This window comes from Paroedura picta, chromosome 3, assembly GCF_049243985.1.
Source record: "Paroedura picta isolate Pp20150507F chromosome 3, Ppicta_v3.0, whole genome shotgun sequence".
Taxonomy (NCBI): Eukaryota; Metazoa; Chordata; class Lepidosauria; order Squamata; family Gekkonidae; genus Paroedura; species Paroedura picta.
In genome coordinates, this window is record NC_135371.1 from 27,602,999 (window position 1) to 27,624,293 (window position 21,295).

At 41.0% G+C, this 21,295-nt stretch overlaps 1 protein-coding gene across 1 annotated transcript in view; it reads left to right on the forward strand.

Annotated features, from left to right (window-relative positions):
• Positions 1 to 21,295, forward strand: part of PPP4R2 (protein phosphatase 4 regulatory subunit 2) — a 34,456-nt gene that overhangs the window by 2,478 nt on the left and 10,683 nt on the right. The window contains exon 3 of the mRNA XM_077325194.1: positions 19,179 to 19,349. Within this exon, the coding sequence (XP_077181309.1) occupies positions 19,179 to 19,349 (171 nt within the window). The remainder of the gene's footprint in view (positions 1 to 19,178; positions 19,350 to 21,295) is intronic.

Genomic DNA, 21,295 nt, shown 5'->3' on the forward strand with positions numbered 1-21,295 from the left:
CGGAGAGAAGTGGATCAGGAAGCACAGTTGCCCACCTTGGCTGGGTGCAGATTAACATCTTGCTGGAGGCCAGGAATTTGGGTGTGATTCTGGATGCCTCCCTATCAGTGGAGTCTCAGGTTATGAGGGAAGCTCGCCATGCAGTGTTGACCTCCAGGATTGACTTCTGCAACCCGCTCTATGCTGGCCTTCCTTTTGGCCTTGACCCAGAATTTGAAGCTGGTGCAAATTGCAGCTGCTGTGGTCCTCACAGCTACACCATGGAGGCCCATATCCAGCCAGTGTTGAGGCAGCTGCATTGTTTGCCAGTTGTGGCCTGGATCAGGTTCAAGGTTTTGGTATTGACCTTTCAGGCCATCTGTGGTCTGGGCCCCACATATCTGCGAGACCACCTACCCTCCTATCCCCCCCCCCAGGGCTCGTTGCTCTGCGGGTGGAAACATGTTGGTGATCCCTGGTCCACGAGAGGTATGCCTGGCCTCGACCTGGGCCAGGGCCTTTTTGATCCTAACCCCCACCTGGTGGAATGATTTCCCGGAGGAGTTGAGGGCCCTGTCTGAGCTTTCTCAGTTCTGCAGAGCCTGCAAGACAGACTGCAATTTTGGAAACCCTTCCAGGGCTGTCAAAAAAACCCAGGGTTTCCTGAAACCCTGGTTGAGAAAGCCTGCTATAGGCCATTAGTTTTTACCATCATGGCTAACTATATGCCTGGAGATGGACTGAAGGTACATATTCTTTTAATATTTCACTAGGCCTCAGTCCTAATGTGTGCATCCAACATACTGCTAGACAGCTCTAGTCCTCTGTTCTGATAAGTCCTTACATGTGAAAGCAAGACTTGTTTGCTCAAATTTTCTCCCATTTTCCAGCCATATTTGCTATGTCAGTATAAAGAAACAATGTACATGACTTTGATCTGCTGCTTCTTGGACAATAGACAGTGATTTAGTCCTGCAGACCAGTGCACCAGAGAAGTAGTAAACAGGAGCCTGACCAAATTCGCAGGCCTTCCTTCTCTCCTGTTGTGCTATTCCTGCTGCTTGGTACAACTTCTGTTGCTTGTGTTTGAGCATGAGCAAATATGCTTAGCAGTGTTTATTTGTAAAGGTGTTGTAATATATTATTAAATTTCTAGTTCTCTGATTTCGTTTATTCACAGTTTAGTGGGAAATGCCTCTAGCATGCACTATTAGTGAGGTAATAGGTTTCTGGTTCCCATTATAATGGGGGCAGTGTATTTGTGTGTGCTCTGTTCTTTCAGAGATTACAGTTGACTCTTGTTCATTTCGGTTTTTAAGGAAAAACTGAAGCTCTAAAACTTTCTCCTTGAGTTAGATGATTTAGTGCAACAAGAACAACACATTGTCTTTTCTGAGTGAATTATGAAGCTAAATAACAAAAAGCCAATATTTTTGTGCATTTAAAATTATATGTACTGGTTGAACCAATCTGTCTTTGTACACTACCATTAAAATGATGGCAAGATCAGTTTAACTTGATGTTGGCAGTAATGTATATAGTACCTTACAACAAATGTTGATTAACATTTTCCAGTATTTGATTGTAGTCTTGATTAACAGAGTATTCATGCTTTGTTTACTACCAAAATAGATGTTGTTTGATTTGTTTTGTTTTTTATGCACTGTAAACTAGGTGGGATCCTATACTTTCCATCTACTTGCGCAGCTCTTTGTCCATTATGGAGGTAGTCCTCCAGTATACATATTCTTCTGTGCTAGTTTTTTTCTGCTCTACTGGTCTTGCATGAGCAGAAAATGCCTAGTGCTGGAGGAATGTGTTCCACAATGAAGGATGGCGCTATAGAAACAAGATATAGGATCTCAGCTTCTGTTATGCTTCAGAGTAAAATGAAATAAGGGTTATGGTAACTTTATTTTCATAAATATTGGTGTGTAAATTTAAAGACTTATCATAGAAAAATTCTAGTGGGTTTTACTTGGATGTCTGCTAATGAGATTTTCAATGTTTTACATACAAGAAAAACTTAGTGATGTCTGGTCCTTAGCTTATTTTTTTTTCCTGTCAAAAGAACCATGTAAGTAGTACAGACAGTTGGGAATGCAAGGTCAGGAACAGCTTGCTGCACAATACTCAGCTGAACTGTTAAAGGACAGATGTGTACCCCATATTTAGGCCTCTTAATGTTTCTGTAAGAAGATAAGCTGTTGGTTTCTGGGCACATTGATTTTTGGCCTTTTTCATTAATCTGGGAACAATATGAATGAACTTGGTAGGTAATTCTGTTACCTATAGTAGATATAGGATAATGTAAGTAGAAGACCGGCAAGATGCAGTGGGCATCTAATTTTGCTCTTTCGGAGTCCCATCCCTCCTGTTTTCGTGTTCTTTTTTCCTACCAACCAGTCAACCTATCTTCATCTGCCCCATTGTCTTTAGCTTTCCGTCCTTTATCCTGGGGAAACCATGGCACAAGTCTACAGTGGCAGCCACCAGAACCAGATGCATAGAACTTGTGGGGGGCACATTTTCTTCTCTAACCCCTATTTCCTCTTTTCTTCCTCCTGGTGTCTTCTCACCCACCAGTAAATCAACCTTTTTATCAGCTACTTGTCTGCATGTACATCTATGCCTCACCTTTCTTCCCAGTGGGGTCCTAAAGCAGCTTACATCGTTCTCCTGCCCTCCATTTTATCCTCACATCAACTCCGTAATTTAGGCTGTGTGTGATTGCAGCTGATCCTGGCACTGATCAATACTCTCTTAGATGCCAAAGTAATTCTGGAAAGGGCCCTGCCATTACTGATTGAATCAAAGACTTAAATAGTATTGTAGTTGCCTGACAATAGCCACTGAGGACAAACTACAGAGGCTTTTAACCACACCCTCATCAGTTTTCTTTCTTGCAAATGTGGGGCTTTTTCAGGTTTGTCAAAAGATCTGTTTTGTCTGTCCACGGTCCCAGTCTCTGGATTTTAGTATCCATACCTGGGGCCTTCTTGAGAATTACCTATATTGATATAACCCTTTTACCTCGCCATGTTGAACAAATGTACTCAGTCACCAGAAGTACAATGAAATGTTTATGATTGCAAGTTTAATTTGTGTGTTCTATGAATCCTTAATATATATATATATATATATATATTGTAAGAAAGGTTCAAAATATGCTTGTGCTAGATTATCATATGCTTTAAACATGATTTAGCTGTACTAGCTGTACATGGCAAGCTGTGCTGAATCATCCTGTTCTGATTCATACAAGAATAAACGTATGCATAGTGTCATTTTTAGAAAAAAAAGATATGTATGTGATTAGGTCTGTTTTGTGATTCCCTTGGCTGATAGGCAGTCATGTGATGTGGCTGTTTGTGGCTCTGCAAGTAAACAAGTAAACTAATGTGGTGTTGCTGTGCTGTGGAAGAGGGCTGGGAAAGGATTCAGCTTGTACTAGAGCTGTGTCTCGTTAGTACAGGTTCTGTGATTTTTATGGCCTAATTCTTATAGGTGTGGTCTTCCTACATCTAGTAATTTCAGCCTGGAGGTTGGGGCTCAGATAATTGAGTGGTCCCCCACGTGAAAAAAAAAAAGAGCAACCTTCAGGTACAGAATGAGTAAAAGCCTAGGCTATGGCTCTCTTCCCTGAAATTCTTTTTTACACAGAGATTTTGCATATTTAATGCTTTTTGATAATGCTTTTTGATTGAGTTAAATCGGAACATGCATTGTGTTGAACACATCAGACCATTCTTTCATCAGGGTTGACTACTCAGATTGGCAGTGGCTCTCTCCAGGGTCACATGTAGAAGTCCTTCAGGGGTAGTCAACCTGTGGTCCTCCAGATGTCCATGGACTACAATTCCCATGAGCCTCTGCCAGCGTTTGCTGGCAGGGGCTCATGGGAATTGCAGTCCATGAACAACTGGAGGACCACAGGTTGACTACCCCTGCTTACATCACCTCTTTGCCTGGTCCTTGCAATTGCACATGCTGGGGATAGAACCAGGTGCTTCTGCATGCAAAACAGAGGCTCTTCCTCTGAGCTATGGCCTCTCATGAGATTTCTGTTGGGAGTTTTATTATGAACATTTTGTTAAGGAAACCCATTTCTGTTGTAAATCTGCTAGGACACACACAAGCAGGTAATTGTCAAACATTGAATGTTCTAAATGTTCTAAATCTTTTAATTGTCTTGATACAATAAGGTAATGTTATGACATGTTTAGTTATTTTATTAACTCCCGCGATCAATTTTAGCAGCCCAGCTACTTGTACATTCACTTACAGTAGTCTTTAGAACATTAATGGCCAGGAAAGGAAATGGCGACCAATTAAATCCGGCACTGTTTGGTCTTCTGGAAATGATTTTCAATCATTATAGCTGACTGTGTGAGTGACTATTTATAAACCTATATTTATTATTGTGACTAAGAGAATGACCTGTGTTCCAAGAGACCATTTGTTCAGATCTTGCTGCAGCCACAAATTGTTTGGCCCTAGGCAACCCACTCTTCTTCTGACCAGTTCTCTGACTGCAATATGGGAATACAAATGTAACCTACCATACAGAGCTATTACAGGAATTCCTTTGTCCTTGTGAAGCATTTTAGATACTAAAGGTGCTATATAAATACCAATTTTGACAAGTGTTTTGCTAAATGTCTCCAACAAGCTGAAAACTATGAAAAAATTAATGCTGGACTTCAACTACCCAGTCTTGTGAATGTATTTTCTAAATGCCTGAAACTTACGATCACTTTATATTTAATTTCAAGCTGTGCTTTGGAGAGAGACAAGTACTTCAAGAGAGTGCAAGCACATAGTTACAGGATATACAAGGGTGTTTTTTTTTCCAAAAAAGGAAAACCCAGGGGAAATTGCTATGTTTATTTCAAGAGACAAGATAAATGTTGATTGGATTTAAACACTGCTGGGCTAGTTTTACCAGGGGAAAAAGTACTATACCATAATAATGTTCTGGTCACTGATCTGGTTCTGCCTCATTAATGCTTTAGGGTTCTGGCTTGTTTAGCATGTAGAAAATAAAGTATTGACACCCAGGCTCTCACAGAGCTCCAGAGCTTTTTGATCCATCCCCCCTCTCTCTCACAAACATGCACACAGACTGCTTCTCTCCCCACTTCCCCAACCTACTCGCAGGTCACTACCCACCAGACACACATGTACACAAAGAGTCCTCCCCCCCCCCCTTGCCTCTTCTCCCAGGAGGGTCCCAGCCTCCGGCCTGGAGGGCAGTGCTTGTGTTGCAGCCTGTGGCCTAGCCCCTGGGAGCTGCACGGCCTTTGCCCTGGCCCCCAGAGGCTTGCAGGGCGGCTTTGGCCAGTTGCACAGCTTCTGCCCTGGTCCCCAAAGGACTCCGCCAGCTGCCTCCCAGACTCTGCCTCCCCTGGCCACCTCCCTCCCTCTTCTGGTGCGCTTCCTTGGGCAGGACTACAGACGTCAAGTCCATACCCATTTCTGTCCCAGGAGGTGCGCCAGAAGATGTGTTCCACATCAGTAATAATCTCACTTGGATGTCCGTCTGTCCCCCTGTAACCACATTATGAATCTTAGATCAGTTTCAAGTATCATTCTGCCTGAAAAGTACTCTTAAAATAAATGACAATTCCTGTTGCACTGGATAGTTGCTGAGGTCAAATAATATAAATGTTAAAACCTTCTGTTAAAAACTAAATATTTTCATATCCTTTTGTCTTTGGTGCTGACTTCCCACTATGGAACTTGGCCAATGGAATATTAGCAAGTGCTAACAAAAACTTGTCTTTGATATGTTTCTCTTTTCAAGAAATTTTCACAAACTTTGCATGAAGTCTTAGTTCCTACTAAATTACAAATGTTTGCATGCCTGGACATGAAAGTGGAGTGATGTTCTTCTCCAGTTACATGTTTCATAAATATGTTTCTTGTCTATAGTGTGAATTACTGTATTAGTATGCAATGAGTACTCAGAGTAATTTTGTTCTTCATTCATACTGATTTGTACTTTTATTCTTTTGTAACTGTGCATGAACTTAGCTTTGTGTTAGATCCCATCTAAATTGTGTGCATGGGACCATGCCTACCCCCTCTTGCTGCAGCCTGAAATGCCTCCTCTGGGGATACGGACCCCCCTCCCACACATAATGAGGAAGTTCAGGAGGGTGACTTGGCAGAGGGAGAACAAGCAAAAATCACCCCTACCATTGTACACAGGGATTTTTTTTCTGTGAGGTCCAAGCTATTCTCATTATTTACTTTTCCTTTTATTCCTTCAGCATTCAGTAATTTTGTTCTTATACTTTAAATTCTCATGATTTGATCTTAGAACCATATAAAAGAGTTAACAGTATTCACACTTCTGAATGAGTTGCAATGCATATGCCAGTGGTGAGAATTTAACTCTCACTCCTACAGTGCTCTTGTTACTCTTTGTGAAAGAGTTAAGAAAGTGAGAGAACGTCTTGATAGTGTTCTTTGGTGAATTTCTTGTCCGTCTCAAGGATGTAATTGGTGATAAATCATCTGTTTTTGTAGGTTTGCCTTTTTAAGACCCAGTATTGTTAAATCTTAGCTATTATGTATTCAAGCTTGGAAAAAGGGTCCACATGCAAAGAGATCCTCAGAGCTCAGTAGAGCCCTGTTCCTCTGTGGCTATTCCCAAGACCTTTACCTGTATGAAGCACGGGGGATGGAAATGGAATGCCTTCCCATGCCTTCCGTATCCACTTTGTTCTTCCCAGTCAAGTTATGCGAGATCTGAAGCATGTGGAAATAAGGGCGGCATGCACAAATCTCCCAGTTCCTAGGCTGTTCTATTGATGGTACTGAGGGAGGAAACAGGCCTCTGGCCCAGTGTGGGTTCTTCCTTAAACGATTCATGATACTCAATGTAGCGTTACTTAGTAAGCAGCTAAAGTATTCTCTTGCTATTTTACAGCCCTTTTTGAGTTCGATTTTGGGTGGATTTTAGAGGTGGTTTTCCATCAGAGAAGGTGGTTTTCCATCATGTGAAAATGGTCACAAAATAACAATATAGTCATAAGGGTAGTATCCACCATTTAGTGGTAACAGTATGAAATAACACCGTTTTCTGTTACATCCCTCAGTCTTTGCAGTTCACAGTAGTCCATGTTTTGATCCCAGAAATAGCAACAATACCATTTATTCCCAACACACTTTGAAACAGCTTTTTAAAGAATTTTGAAATTCTTGAATCAGAACAGGTTGCTGTCATCTCAGACAAAATAGGGTCATACCTTGTGGACAAGCCAAGCCTGTTATTTGCTTCTTAAAATGCACAAAACATAAGCAGTCTGGCAAATAAAAATTCAAGAGGGCTACCTCAGTCTTTGAGGGACTAGGCATATGCTGTAGGGATGGAACGAATCTGAAAGCATGAATGGTGTGCTTGGAAAGCTGGTTCTTATATTTAACTCTGTTCTATGTGAAATGCTTGTCTGTCTCAAACAACTGCTTTTAATAACCATTTTAAGCAAATTTCATTTTCAGTTGAATATCCCTTTAAGCTGATGAACTCATAGTGACTTCATTAATCAAATTTTCCATGTTATGTGCTGATTTGCAATCTAATTAAGATGCTATTTTGCAACACAGTTGCCTCTGCTATCAGTGTTCTCTCCCCCCCCCCTCCCAATGATAATACTTCAGAGGTGGCTTTAGAAGCAAAGGACTCTGGGATTCAATCACAGATGAAACAATGCAGCATTGTTGGAGCAAAGACCAGTTTACCACATCTACTAGTTACACTTTGGGCATAATTGATCCTCAGAGTGACCATTTTGCAGCACCAGAGAGAATGATTGAAGGATATATTTATCAGCCCTGTCATCTTGGGGATGCAGTGTCAACATATAAAAGATAAGAATAAAAATAGAATGAAAGAAATTAATTTAAAGAGGGTTGCTCCAGTAAGAGAATGTCATATCAGCTCCAGCTGACCTGGGAGCTGCATTTTTAATTCAAAATGACAAGCAAACTCAAATGGAGACCACCTTACTGACAAAAGCAAAAGAGTTGTTCCATTTTAAAAGTGGGTGTTTGATAACTACATGACAGCAGGCATTTTAAAGCAATGTGCTAAACAGAGATCCAACATCTTTTTAATAAGCTAATGCAGAAAACTTAAACGTATTGTTTATGTTCCTTCAGTTTAGGGATAAATCATGCTTCTAACAAGCTGTAATGAAGGCAAACCATGTATGTGCTGAAAGACTGACCTTTTCTCTCTTCTGATTTAAAGATAATTGGGGTTAATAAAAAACTGAAAGGGGAGCCATTGAGAATTAAGTCTGACTAGAGAGGCTAGATTTGCAGAATATTGGGACTTAAAATGAAATATTTTCTTATTGAAATATAATGGCAGTTTTGGGAGTAGTTAATGGAGCCTTTTGCTGTGGGCCTCAGTCTACCTCTTTGTTCTATCTTTTTTCAGATTGCTCACATGCAATCACGAAGCAATTTTTAAAAAAATCTCTTACACACAGCCCTCTTTAACACTGAAGTAAATGGGAAGCTTCATCAGAGACTTTAAACCAGGCTGTGTCTTCAGTTTGGTTACAAAGCTAATCTTCATTAATAGTAATAGAATAATTTTTGATAGCAGAGTATTTTCTTGTGCTTTGTTTCTGCAGCAGACCATTTAACACTTGCAATGGCGGCATTACAAATTTTGAGTTCAGTGGCAACTTTAAGACCAACAAAGTTTTATTCAAGTAATGTGGGTGTGCTCATGAAAGCTCCTACCTTGAATAAATCTATTGGACTTAACAGTGCTACTGGACTCAAAATTTGTTCTGTCGCATCAGTCCAACACTTGAGTCTAATGGCAACCTTATTTTGTCATTATAAATGGGAAATATTGAAATGCCAGGAATGCTTTTAACTTTACTTTAGAGGGAATATGTGCACATGAGTACATATGTATTGGTATAGTACTTCTCTACAATGAGTATGATACAGTATTATTAACATGTCATTTTATTTGAGATGACTATTTTAATATTTTTGCTGGTAAAGGTAAAGGTATCCCCTGTGCAAGTACTGGGTCATGTCTGACCCTTGGGGTGACGCTCTCTTAGCGTTTTCATGGCAGACTCAATACGGGGTGGTTTGCCATTCCCTTCCCCAGTCATTACCGTTTACCCCCCAGCAAGCTGGGTACTCATTTTACCGACCTCGGAAGGATGGAAGGCTGAGTCAACCTTGAGCCAGCTGCTGGGATTGAACTCCCAGCCTCATGGGCAGAGCTTTCAGACTGCATGTCTGCTGCCTTACCATTCTGCGCCACAAGAGGCTCTTATTTTTGCTGGTATATTACCCAAATTACACAGGTACCAAGTTGAAAAGCAGGAATTCATAAAGGTGAATTCAGGATTGTTGGTTACCACTGCCAACTTCTGCAAGCATGAAGTCTGTGTCTCCCCTCTGCAGGGTATTCCTTGTTGAGAACTATTTGTAATATTAGAATATATTAATGGTGTAAGCTAGTAATACTGGTTACCGTTGATTTAGTAGTTTCAGTGTTCTAAGATTCCTTACTAAAATGACCTTGCATTACTTGCAGTCCCCCAGCAAGATAAATCAAGATTATTAGCCCATATATTGGAAGCTGAAGGGAGAGGGCTAAGGCTGAGTATGAGTGGCTTAACTAAGGTCATCTGCTGAGCTTGTGGCAGAGAATTTCTGCTGATAGTGTTCTTCTCTTAGCTATTGTATTGTAGCAGTCTTCCAGGGGGGGGGAGTAGTTTTACCTATGAGTATAAAGTATTTCACAGGGCTAAAGAATCAGTGACAAGTGTGAAGACATAACCTGGATGGAGTGAGAGGGGAGAGAACCTGCCAAGTGAAGGATTTTTTTGTCTGTCGCGAGGAAAGGAAATACAAATGCCATGCATTTCTAGTTATGACATTAAAGCAGTTTGAAAGCAGAGGACCTCCAAGCAGTTTGAAAGCAGGGACCTCCAAGCAGTTTGAAAGCACTTTCTGTCCTGCTATCATGTCTTGCTTACAGTTGCCTTAAATAACAGGGGAATAACAAGATGACTTGGTTCATTGTGTGTGTGTTGAAACACTAGGATTCTATGTGACTTCATAGACTAGGTCCATACATAATGCATGATCTGGCCAAAGGGGGGGGGGGGGCTCTGAAAAGCAAATGTGATGCGTAAAGAATTTCTGCTAATTGTTCTTACATTAAAGTATAGCCCTTAGTCGCTGAATGCACTACTGTACTGTTTTCCGTACATTCCTCTGAGAGGCTTGTTAAAGCACTGTTGTGATGAAGCCATGGTAACAAGAAGAATGAAAACGTCAGGAGGCAGAATCAAGTTATGGGCGAAACTGGCCAGCAAGTAAAACAGTCTCTCAAACTCATAAAAGTACTCAGCTCAGTTTGAATTCATGCAAATAAGAATGGCTTGAAAGTTTGTGCTGTTCCAATAATTAGTTCTTTTAAGGTCATCTGGAAATTGTGCCACTACAGTTCAGAAGCATATTAGAGCTTCAAAGCCAGTTTAATCTGTTTTCCTTTTTAAAACACATGTTCTAAAATTCTTGGTGCTTTTCTTGCAGTTCAGTTCTATGGTTTGCTGAACAATTGCAACTTTAAAGTATAGGAGAACTGTTATAGGAATTCATAGCACAACTTGTGCTATGAGGATAGAGGGCATGGCAGATGGAAAGGGACTCTGTCCTTTGTAATATTGTAAGCAATAACATACATGATTATTGTGCTTTTTTGGAGCAGCTTTGCTTTTAGCCTTAGGGGAAACCGATCTCCTTGTTTCCCTACCTGTACCTTTTGGTACTTGAAAATAGGGATAGGCAGAAACCTAAAACCTGGTTTATGGTGGCTCCTGAGTGGACCTGAACCAAACGGGCCATGGTAGAACTGAATCAGTTTGAGAAGTTTGGTTCCCTGTTTCTCCTGGCTGCATGGCTCACTGTGCCTGGGGAAAATGGAGTGGAGATGGCCTTGAAAGGGACACCCTTCCACCTTTCTCTCAGCCAAGGCTTGCCTTGGCCAGAAGAAAGGGAGATGGAATTGCAGAGAAGAGGCAGCTGGGAGAAAGGGAAATGAGATTGCCTGAAAGGTGCTCCCCATCTTTTGGCCACACAGCCAGGAGAAAGAGAGGCGGGATTGCTTGGAAAGGTACTTGACTGCACAGCCAAGCGAAGGAGGGGTGAGATCATCTGAGAAAGTGCTTTCCATCTCCTCTTCTGCCTGTGCACCTCTCTCTGCTGCCTCAGCAGTCTTGGGCTCCCTCCTACATCCTCTTTAAACCAGAGGGCAAGAGGGAGCCAGAGGCAATGAAACTGGCACAAAGAGCCTTCTCTGTGCTGGGCCAGCTGTCTTGGATTTGTTTGTACAGCCTGTCTAAAGGGTCTATGCCAGGTAACCAGCAGATGCCTGTAGTTCCCAAGCACAGCTCCTTTTAAACAAGTTGTGCCAGCAAGCCTGAAACAGCTGGGTTTGCACAGAGAAGGTTCTCCCCACCAGTGGGAGAATCCAGTTTTTTGGGGGAGAGCCCACATACACACTTTCTCCTTGCTACTGTTCATCGTAGCAGAGAGAAAGGGAGTCCACACTTTTCTCTTGAGAGATCTCTCCGCCCACCCACCAAAGTACTGTTACTTTGTTTATGTTTACATGTACCTCTCAATTATAAATGTGTTTTCCTATTTGGTTGTTTGTAAGAATCAAAGTGCTACAAGATGACCAGATGAACACCTAAGTGAAAGGGAGGATTGTAATACTTCCAAACATTTCATGTTTTTCTTTGTGAAATTCTTCTCTGATGCTGTAACACTTATTTATGTTTGATTTCTAACATTTCCTCAGTGATCCTTTTTATTGAAGGAATATTCCTCAAATGCCTATTATGTTTCTATCTTTAAACTAACTATTTTCTAAGATGTACAATTCTTCACTGATCTTCTTTAATTTCTCTCATCTTTTGACCTGTTTTTTGACCTTCCTGTTCAAAAATAAAGTGTCCAGAAATTTTGAAGCCGTATGAAGGAAGCCCCTAATCTCTCCGTTCTTTCTACCCCAAAGAACAGTAGATATATGGGGGAAATTGAAATATGATTTGCTTTTCACTTTTTAACCCGCTAATATTTTAATGTTTGTGTTTTAATGTTTTATGATGTAAACCACCGCGAGCCCATTCAGGGAGTGGCGGTCTATAAATCGAGTAATAAATAAATAACATATATAAAATATATAATTCACAATTTAGTATGTAAAATGTACTATTTGGCTAGATGAAATTTAAAAGTATAAATGCCTGTTATTTCCTACAAGAAAAGTTTCAGATACCTAGTACTAGAGACAACTGCTTTATGTTATGCAATCCTCTGAGCAATAGGAAAAATGCAAACTGAAAATAGCAAACATAGATTTTATTGTAAGAAAAATGTCTGAATAGAAACAGACACCATATTTTTAATCATAAGATTTAAAAGATTTAACTCTTGATTGATCGAATTCTAGATCAGGCTTAAGGCCATACGTGGTCTGGGCCCAGTGTACCTGAGGGACCGCCTGTCTGCCTACACCGCTCAAAGAGCTCTGCGCTCCACCACCTCCAACTGGCTAGTGATCACTGGCCCCAGGGAAGTCGGTTTGACCTCAACAGGACCAGAGACTTCTTTGTCTTGGCTCCTACCTGGTGGAACGAACTCCCAGAGGAGATCAGGGCCCTAACAGGACGAAAACAGTTCCACAAGGCTTGTAAAAGGGAGCTCTTCCACTAGGTCTTTGGTTAAGGTTGACTGAAACTAAGCAGCATTTACTGGGCCCTGAAATTCCCTCTTTTCAACCCATGCAATGGATCTGACCAATCTGCTAGATTGTTTACCCTGTTAAAATGTTGTTATTATTGTTACCTTCATTTGTTATAATTACTACGTTTGATGTATTGTTCCTGTTACATTCTCTGTAAACCACCCTGTACCTTAGAGGAGGGCAACATACAAATCAGTGGGAGTGGTAACTGGGAAAAATCACATTTTACCACCAACTCTTATGTATAGAGCTTATTAGGTCTCTACTGGATTTTACTAAGGGATGTGCATACTTACCCGTAAGGGAGGGCCCATGTACTCTAGTCTCTGATTATCCAGTTTACTATCTGTTCAGAAGCTATTGGGGTTAATGGCCTCTACCACAACAGTGGGTACTCATACAAGACTTAGAATCATGGAAGGGGCCATACAGGCCAACTAGTCCAGCCTTCTACTCAATACAGGATCAGAAATACTGTACTTCATACGAGGCTGATGCAGAATTCGTTTATTTAAAAATTCATAATTCTAGCTCTCAATGGGTCAGGTTGTCAGTCCTTAAGTATATCCTGAAGTTCTTCAGTTGGAGGTGTCAGGACTCCAACGCATTAAAAGGCTACAAATTTTGACAAGTGTCCACAAGATGTGGAAGTGTTTTTAAATGCCAGCTAGGGGGGTTGGAAGTGCACTGTGGTTCCTTTCGCACTTAAGGACTGATGGTCAGAGAGGGAGTCTGCACTATGTATTGATCTAGAGATCAGAACAATCAGGTATGCTTGTCTCTTTTGCAGCTGTCCTTTTAGGCAAATGGGTTCTACTGATGACAGAAAATGTACCTGCAAAAGGGATGGGTTTGCTAGCCTCGTGTTCAAAGGTCGTTTGGCAATGGACCATTCAGAGGAACATCTCCCTTCAGACCGTTTATATTTCATTCATAACCAACTGTGTTTGCCAGACTGAAAACAGACCACTCAGTGTATATTCTCTTAGCGACATGTTGGCCCAGGAGAATACACTTCTCCTTCCTCTGCAACATTTCAGAGGGAGTTCAAATAAGGCTTCTTGTGATTCACAACGGTCCATCACAAAGTCAGGTTACTACACCTCACAAAATGACTGATGAATCTTAGACTGGCAAAATCAAGTTATTATCTTGGACTGTAAACTGGACACCCACATTTTGTACTCGTGCCAAAGGTTTACTGACTGGACTACCCTTAGTGAAGTCCACCCTGATGCTTGCTCTCATAAACCATTTTTGAATATTTTCCCTCAAAGCTGTGGACTTGTTGATAAGTTCTTTGATTGTACACATGGCAATGATCTTGGCTTTCCTGCTCCTCAATCCAGTAGGTTTTTGAAAGGTTTATTCAGTTTATATCTATCATTTCCACAGATCTCCAGTGGAGTTTGTCTTGGGAGTAAACTAATATATAAACAGTTTGCACTCCTGGCTATGTGTGATTTGTGTATTTCATCAGTCAGGACTGGTTTTGCTTTCCATCACTTTATTGTATAGAATCGGAAAATGTTGTGCCCTATGAATTTTGTATTTTCTGTTCACAAATACATAAATACAGTATTTGCCCATTTTCTCCCAAACTCCCCCCCCCCTCAATTTGTCCTTTCTCAGGATATAAAGTTTCCTGCATTTTAGCAAAACAGACTAAACACACATTAGAGGTTAGGAGTTCTGTGCTTTTTTATTTGCAACACATGAAAGACTTTTGGAAGGACCCAAACTTATTTGTACGTGTCTTTGATCCAAACCAAGGCCGGGCAGTTAAACTTACATACTCTATGGCTGACAAGATGTCCTTTCCCATTCCGAGCACATTCCACTAGAGTACTTTTCCTGGTAGAGTCTCCTTAGATGACATCTACAGGACTCCTACCTGGTTGATTCTTTCCGTCCAGAGCCGTAGGGAAGGGCGGTATAAAAATATAAATAAATATTCTTGAAGCACTATTCCATCAGTGTGGATTCCATGAATGAGGCTCCTGTGAGGAAAGCAGTTCTATAATCCATTTTCACCTTAGTAACCGAGCTTGCTATTCTTTCAGTGGGGGACGGGACTGCATAGTAGCCTCAAAGATAAAAACAGAGTTGACATACCTGTAACTGTTGTTCATTGAATAGTCTTCTGTACAGGGTCACATCCCTCCCTCCTTTTCTGGCTGTGGGCTGCTTGCTCTGAGCACCTGGCCTTTCCATGGTGGTGAAGGGAAAACTGAAGGATGGACACACACTCTACCTTTTTCAGGTGCCAGTTTGGGCAGAAAATGGTGGTGCAAGATGGAGGGGGTGCATTCTCAATGCTTTGAAACTTCACAAAAGCTCTGGACTCCACCTCTGTGGTTGGTGTGTGTCTGCATATAAAACCACTCTTTAAACAACTATTATAAGTGCAACTGTGTTATCCTTAGCAAAGGCAGCCCTATCCAGGTAGTAATATGCATCTTCCAGTATCCATCCCTATGAAGCAGACAATAGGGAGCAGGTTCAGAAAGATTGTAGAGACAACACAGTCTAAAAGCAGTGAGATGGCATACCCAAGGCCCCCAGTTCCATTCCCACATGGAGAGAACTGTGAAACAGTCTAGCTGAACTCTGGAACATAGGTGAAGTTTTGCTGATTGGTTGCCTTATATACCTTTTTATTTTATGTTATTTATTCGATTTCTAGCCTGTTGCTCTTGGGAACTGGGTCACAGTGGGTTACATAAAATTCAATAATATAATAAAAACCCATTAAAAACCCATAACGTTACAATAGTTCCAAATGGCAAAAACCTCATGCTTAACATGAAAACTTTCAGAGGCAGCATGGGGGGCTAGATGTTCGGAGCCTGAGATGTAATCACTCCAACCGGAGAAGGGACCCGTAACATTGGTTTCTAGTACTGGCCATGACCATAAATTCGGTGGAAGAGCTCCATTTTGCAGGCCCTCCAGAAAGTAGAAAGCTCTCCAAGGACCCACAGCTCCTCCAGGAGCTCATTCCACCAGGTATAGGCCAGGAACAAAAAGGCCCTAGCCCTGGTCGAAGCCAGGCAAGCGTCCCTAGGGCCAATAATATCAATAGGATGGAATCCTCTGAGCGCAAAGCCCTGCCAGGAACATAGGGAAGTGGCTTGCCTGGCCTCCATGTTTTACCTCCCTTCTGTTTTCCGGGGCTAATTACCGCTGCTGAGTGCTGTTAATTCCAGTGATCTTGCATTTGTGTGGTTTATCAGATGTCAGCAGTGATAAGGCATGTACAACATGGAGAGCTTTCCCTTTCTTCCTTGCAAAAGCATACTTTATTCCGCTCCATTCCTTCATCTTCCTTTTGGTGTGAACTACATGCTGACGAGATCTGGAATTAGTAACAAACTTGACTGACCTGTTGACCCCAAATAACTGTAGAGCAATCCACACATTTATTGAATAGCACCAGGCGTACAGGTGTACCTCATGTGAATGAGGTTGCCAATTTCCTCCTCGTAAAGAGGCTTCTCTGCCTTTGCAAGCTGCAACAACAAACCCCAGAATTACAAGGAGACTTGTCACAATTACTGCATGCTTATGGGAGGGACAATTGTGCCAAACAATAGATGAACAGCTTGTGATGTTGCAAGATGTAGGGTGGATCAAAGGAGCCAGCAAGCACACAGAGCAATAAGGTACACATTGGTCACTGCAGCCATTGGCCATGCATGCCATAGGCTTATTAGGTGGTTGATATCTTACTGGGAATGCAGCCTTTTCTGGCTCAAACCATATTTGTCTCCATATTTCAAAGAGACGCTGTTGGTAAGAATAATGTTATGCCTGGACAGCAAAAAAAGTGGCTGCCACAATTCTGCACATGTTGCTCAAAGTGAAGATGCTGGTTAGTCCTAACGGGTTGTCAGGAACTGGAAAATTCCAGTTCAGGCCAGTCTGATTCGCTTCTCCCCCTTAGAAACAGGGAGAAACAAAACAGACCACTGAAATGGCTGCTAGCCATTTGTCCAATCAGTTTTGCTTCCCTGCTTTGAACGGGGAAGGAATTAAATTGATTGCTGAAATGGCTATCAGCCATTTACATTTATCAGCTTGAGGACTCCCCCATCAGCTGTTAGATTAAATGGCTGCCATCTATTTAAATCATCCATTTCACTTCCTTTCAAGTGAGGGGAAGCAAAACATCACTGAAATGCCTGGTTTAAATAGCTCGCAGCCATTTAAACCTTATAGCTGAGAGGCAGACTGCCCTGCTCAACTGCTAGATTTATATGGTCTGCAGTTAATGTGATTTAATATAGCTTCCAAGCACCCACAAGCCATTGAACTATTTATCTTGATTTTCTTTTTTAGCTTCTTGGTAATCCTATTTTTGTAAAGTGCCTTTTTCAGAATCGAATGTGATTGTGTTGGAATTTTATGGCAGCTTTCCATTGACATGAATGCTTTGTAGTTAAATTGATGTAGTAACACCAGGTCTTGCATTCTGTTGGAAACAGGTCCAGGTTTATTAACCCTTTAGTCACTCCTTTATCAACTTTTCCAGTGTTCTAACATGTTATCTGCTGTGTTGCCATATAAATTTTTGTAATAAATTACTGAAGGTATAAAGTGAATAATATTTTTTCTTGAAAACTTTATATATGGCATTAATTAATGTAAAATTTCTAAATCTCAAAATGACATAATCTGTGGATACTTAAATCTGGAGCCTGGAGCCATGAATAGAACAGGTGTGTTTATGAGCCTAAAACATGGCCTAGGTTTGCAAAAAAATCTGAAATCTAAAAAGGATTAACTGCCCCTAGGTAATAACAGAAGTAGCACCCCTATCTTTAGGAAACGAATTCCGTCATTGGCCATTACTAGGCAACCACAGCCATATTGCTAGGTTTCAAATCTTGATTTATGTCAGTAAAAAGCAGGATCTCTGTGTTACTTTCCAGTGCTGTTAGGCCTTTGAGAGAGGGGAACTCCTTAGAGTCAGGCCCAGCAACAACCACCAGGCATCTTTTTGCCACATGACTTGCATGTTTTATGTGCATCCTGCTACTTGCTACTGTTTAATATTGTACAAACAAAGAAAACCTACTGTGTAGTAACATCACAATTACAATAAGGGAAACGTTTGTCCAGTGCTTTCACAAACACGATATTGTAATACTCCAAAAAGTGTGTAGTTGTAGGAATGCCACTGGAAATTCTCACACAATCCCACCTTTGTGGAATAAAAACTTCACCCACCCCCAACGGCAAAGCATGGTGGAACCTTCCTGGCGCAGCTGCCTCTGTGTGGAGGCAGAAATCTGGAGCAGAGCAGGTCCATTGGGGGAAATCTTCCCCCATGAGGACCCAGGAAGCGGCAGGGCTAATTGTCCTGTTTCATTGAACTGGTGGGGGCCCAGTGTGGCCGCTGCAGTACAGAAAAGTTGTATGTTAGCCTAATTTATCTTACAGGGGTGCTGTGAGCATTAAATGGAGGTGAGGAGGAAGATGTAAGCTTCTTGTATTTCCTACCACACTGAAAGGCAAATATAAATGAAGTAAATAAATAATGTAGTTGAAGATGTGGGGGCAGATAAAAGGAAAATAGGTTGGTGGGGAACAAGAAAAGAAGGAAGCCGGGAAAGTTGAATATATAGGGATTATACCAAGAGGAAAGGGTAAAGAGTGTGGGGAAGAGGATACAGGGGGAAATGAGATGCCTCATCGGTTCTTGTGAGTTTGCCACTGGTACAGCTGGGCCAAATCTAGCAGCCAACACCACACAGCTGGGCCATAAGTTCCTGGGTAGAGGGAGCAAAAGAGGAGAAGCTGGACAATGAAGTAAATAAAGGTAGGTTGGGTGGTTGGTGGAGAGAGGAGCAGGGAAAGAGTTATGGTACTTCCAGTGAAAAGAAAGAAGGAATAATGGGGGAAGGGAAATGACATGCCATTACAAGCCCTTTTGGGGTCACAGACTGATTTGTGAAACTAGTTGTGGAAAATAACAATTGAACTGCTTGGAAAGCTAGGATTTTAGAAACTATTCCTTGTTATTTGGACGGCTGAGGCATCTATTCTCTGTAGTTTTGTAATCGTAATTTTCTTCTGCTACTGACCCACTTATTTCTCTTGTTAAAGTGTTTTTAATCTTACTGTCAAAGTAGCATTTTTATCTAGAAGTGTTGTTGTTGGTGGGTTATGACAGATCCTGCCCTATTTTGTCTTCTTTTCAATTTTGTATTTAAGCCGTGGGGGGGGGGGAGGAATCTGTTTTGTCTTTGATCACGGCAAGATTTCGCTTGCCTGCAGGTAGTTTTATAACTAACGCTGCTGCACATATTTTATTGCTTTAATATAAATATGGTTAGCATGTGGGGTTTTGTATGCTGTTAAGCATGCTGTGTGTTTCTTTTTTTAGGATTCAGTGGTCGCAGTTCAAAGGCTATTTTATTTTCAAATTGGAGAAAGTGATGGATGACTTCAGAACTTCGGCTCCTGAGCCAAGAGGCCCTCCTAACCCCAATGTGGAGTATATTCCCTTTGAGGAGATGAAAGAACGGATTCTGAAAATAGTCGCTGGTTTTAATGGGTATGCAATCTAAGATCAAACCTCATTTATTGTTTGGACCACATGATTTATTATCAAGTTCAGGCATTCTGTTTTTAACCTTCATATTGTAGTAATTTCCTGCCATATGCTTAGCAAAATGAATAATTCCTATAAATATGTTTGGAGAAGTACAAAAGTATCATGGTGAGCTTCTGGATCTTCGTACTAAAACAATTCATTTAACATTTTTCAGGTCTGATGAGAGGGGCTGATGCTCTTCAAAGACAGCTCTCTGTTATTAAATGCTAGAAGCTGTTTCTAATGGCCATGCGTTGAGGACACAGAGTATTTGAGCTGATAGTTCTACCAGTTCTACCAGATACAGTACTGTAGTCTAAAAAATAGCTAAGCTTACTGAGTTCCCCCCCCCTGGTCAGTTTCATTGTTTAACAAAGCCAACATTTGACCATAGTGGAAGGTAAGCAAAGCTTCCTTCAGCCTGGTATCTGAAACCAGCTCCAACTCATGGTTTGAGATTCTTTTTAGATGAAAATTCTGATTAGCGTTACTGCAGTGGTTTGCATGACCAGTGGTTAAGGAGAAGTCAGGTTGCCATTGGCAGGGTTCTGATTTGTGAACTGCAGTTGGCAGGAGCCAGAATTATACCACACAGTTGTTACTTTGTGGCAACACACTGGATGCTCCTTCATCTGTATTGGCTAGGACCTTTCGGCAGTGGGATGGTCATAGCAGTTGGAACCTGTTTAAATAGGGTTTCTTTATCTTTCACAGATTGAGAAATTATAGTAAAGGTAAAGGTATCCCCTGTGCAAGCACCTGGTCATGTCTGACCCTTGGGGTGACGCCCTCTAGCGTTTTCATGGCAGACTCAATACGGGGTGGTTTGCCAGTGCCTTCCCCAGTCATTACCGTTTACCCCCCAGCAAGCTGGGTACTCATTTTACCGACCTTGGAAGGATGGAAGGTTGAGTCGACCTTGAGCCGGCTGCTGGGATCGAACTCCCAGCCTCATGGGCAGAACTTTCAGACTGCATGTCTGCTGCCTTACCACTCTGCGCCACAAGAGACTCTAATTTATACGTTATAGTTAATTATACGTTATAGTTAATTTTTTGTCAGCATTATAATTTTAATTAGGGAAACAAAGGACTCTGCTGAAACAAAGAAACTTGCTGAAATAAATGCTAAAAGCTGAACTTTGATATCTTGTGGGATTGCAGATCAGATAAAAAATTGCTTCACTGCAAATTCTAACTAGGAGTCCAATTGTTAGTTGAATTCTATAATTGGTATCCACTTAATTGAAAAATTTGTCTTTGAACACTTGTACACTTATAGAATGGCAATCATTGTTCATCCTGCACGTAACATACAATGTTGGAAGAAAAATATTTTCTCAAATGGTGTATCTTTAATCAGATGAAGGAATCAAATTGTGTAAAATACAGCCCAGACATTTTTTAAGTGATTCTACATAGATGACATTATACATTTTTATAACTATTAGTGTTCTTAGTTATTTTAGTTGTCAGAAAAAGAAATTGCAATCCTGCTTAACATCTAATTTCATGAAATAAAAAATGTCCTTCAATACTACAAGAACAGGGGTACTGTTGTGCAACTTTAGTAATTGTAGAGTTGTGAGTTGATCTTATACACTTTGTGTTTCTGAATGTAAAAACATCACATTTTAGATAAGGACTCGTTTGTTTCTGACAAATATGTTACAACTGACTCAAATTCAGAAACTATTCAGGTCGTACTTGACCAGTTTTCACGTACTTATTTGAAACAACATAATTTGTAAAACTTGATAAATCACAATTTAATATTTTTCCAGTTCTATCGGCCTTGTGCCTCATTTTGGAAACTTTGTACTGCCTGGAAGTAGTCATATTCTTTGGTAAATTGAAAAGCTTTCCGCATTCATCTTGCAGAGCTGCTGTTTTATCGTGTATTATTAT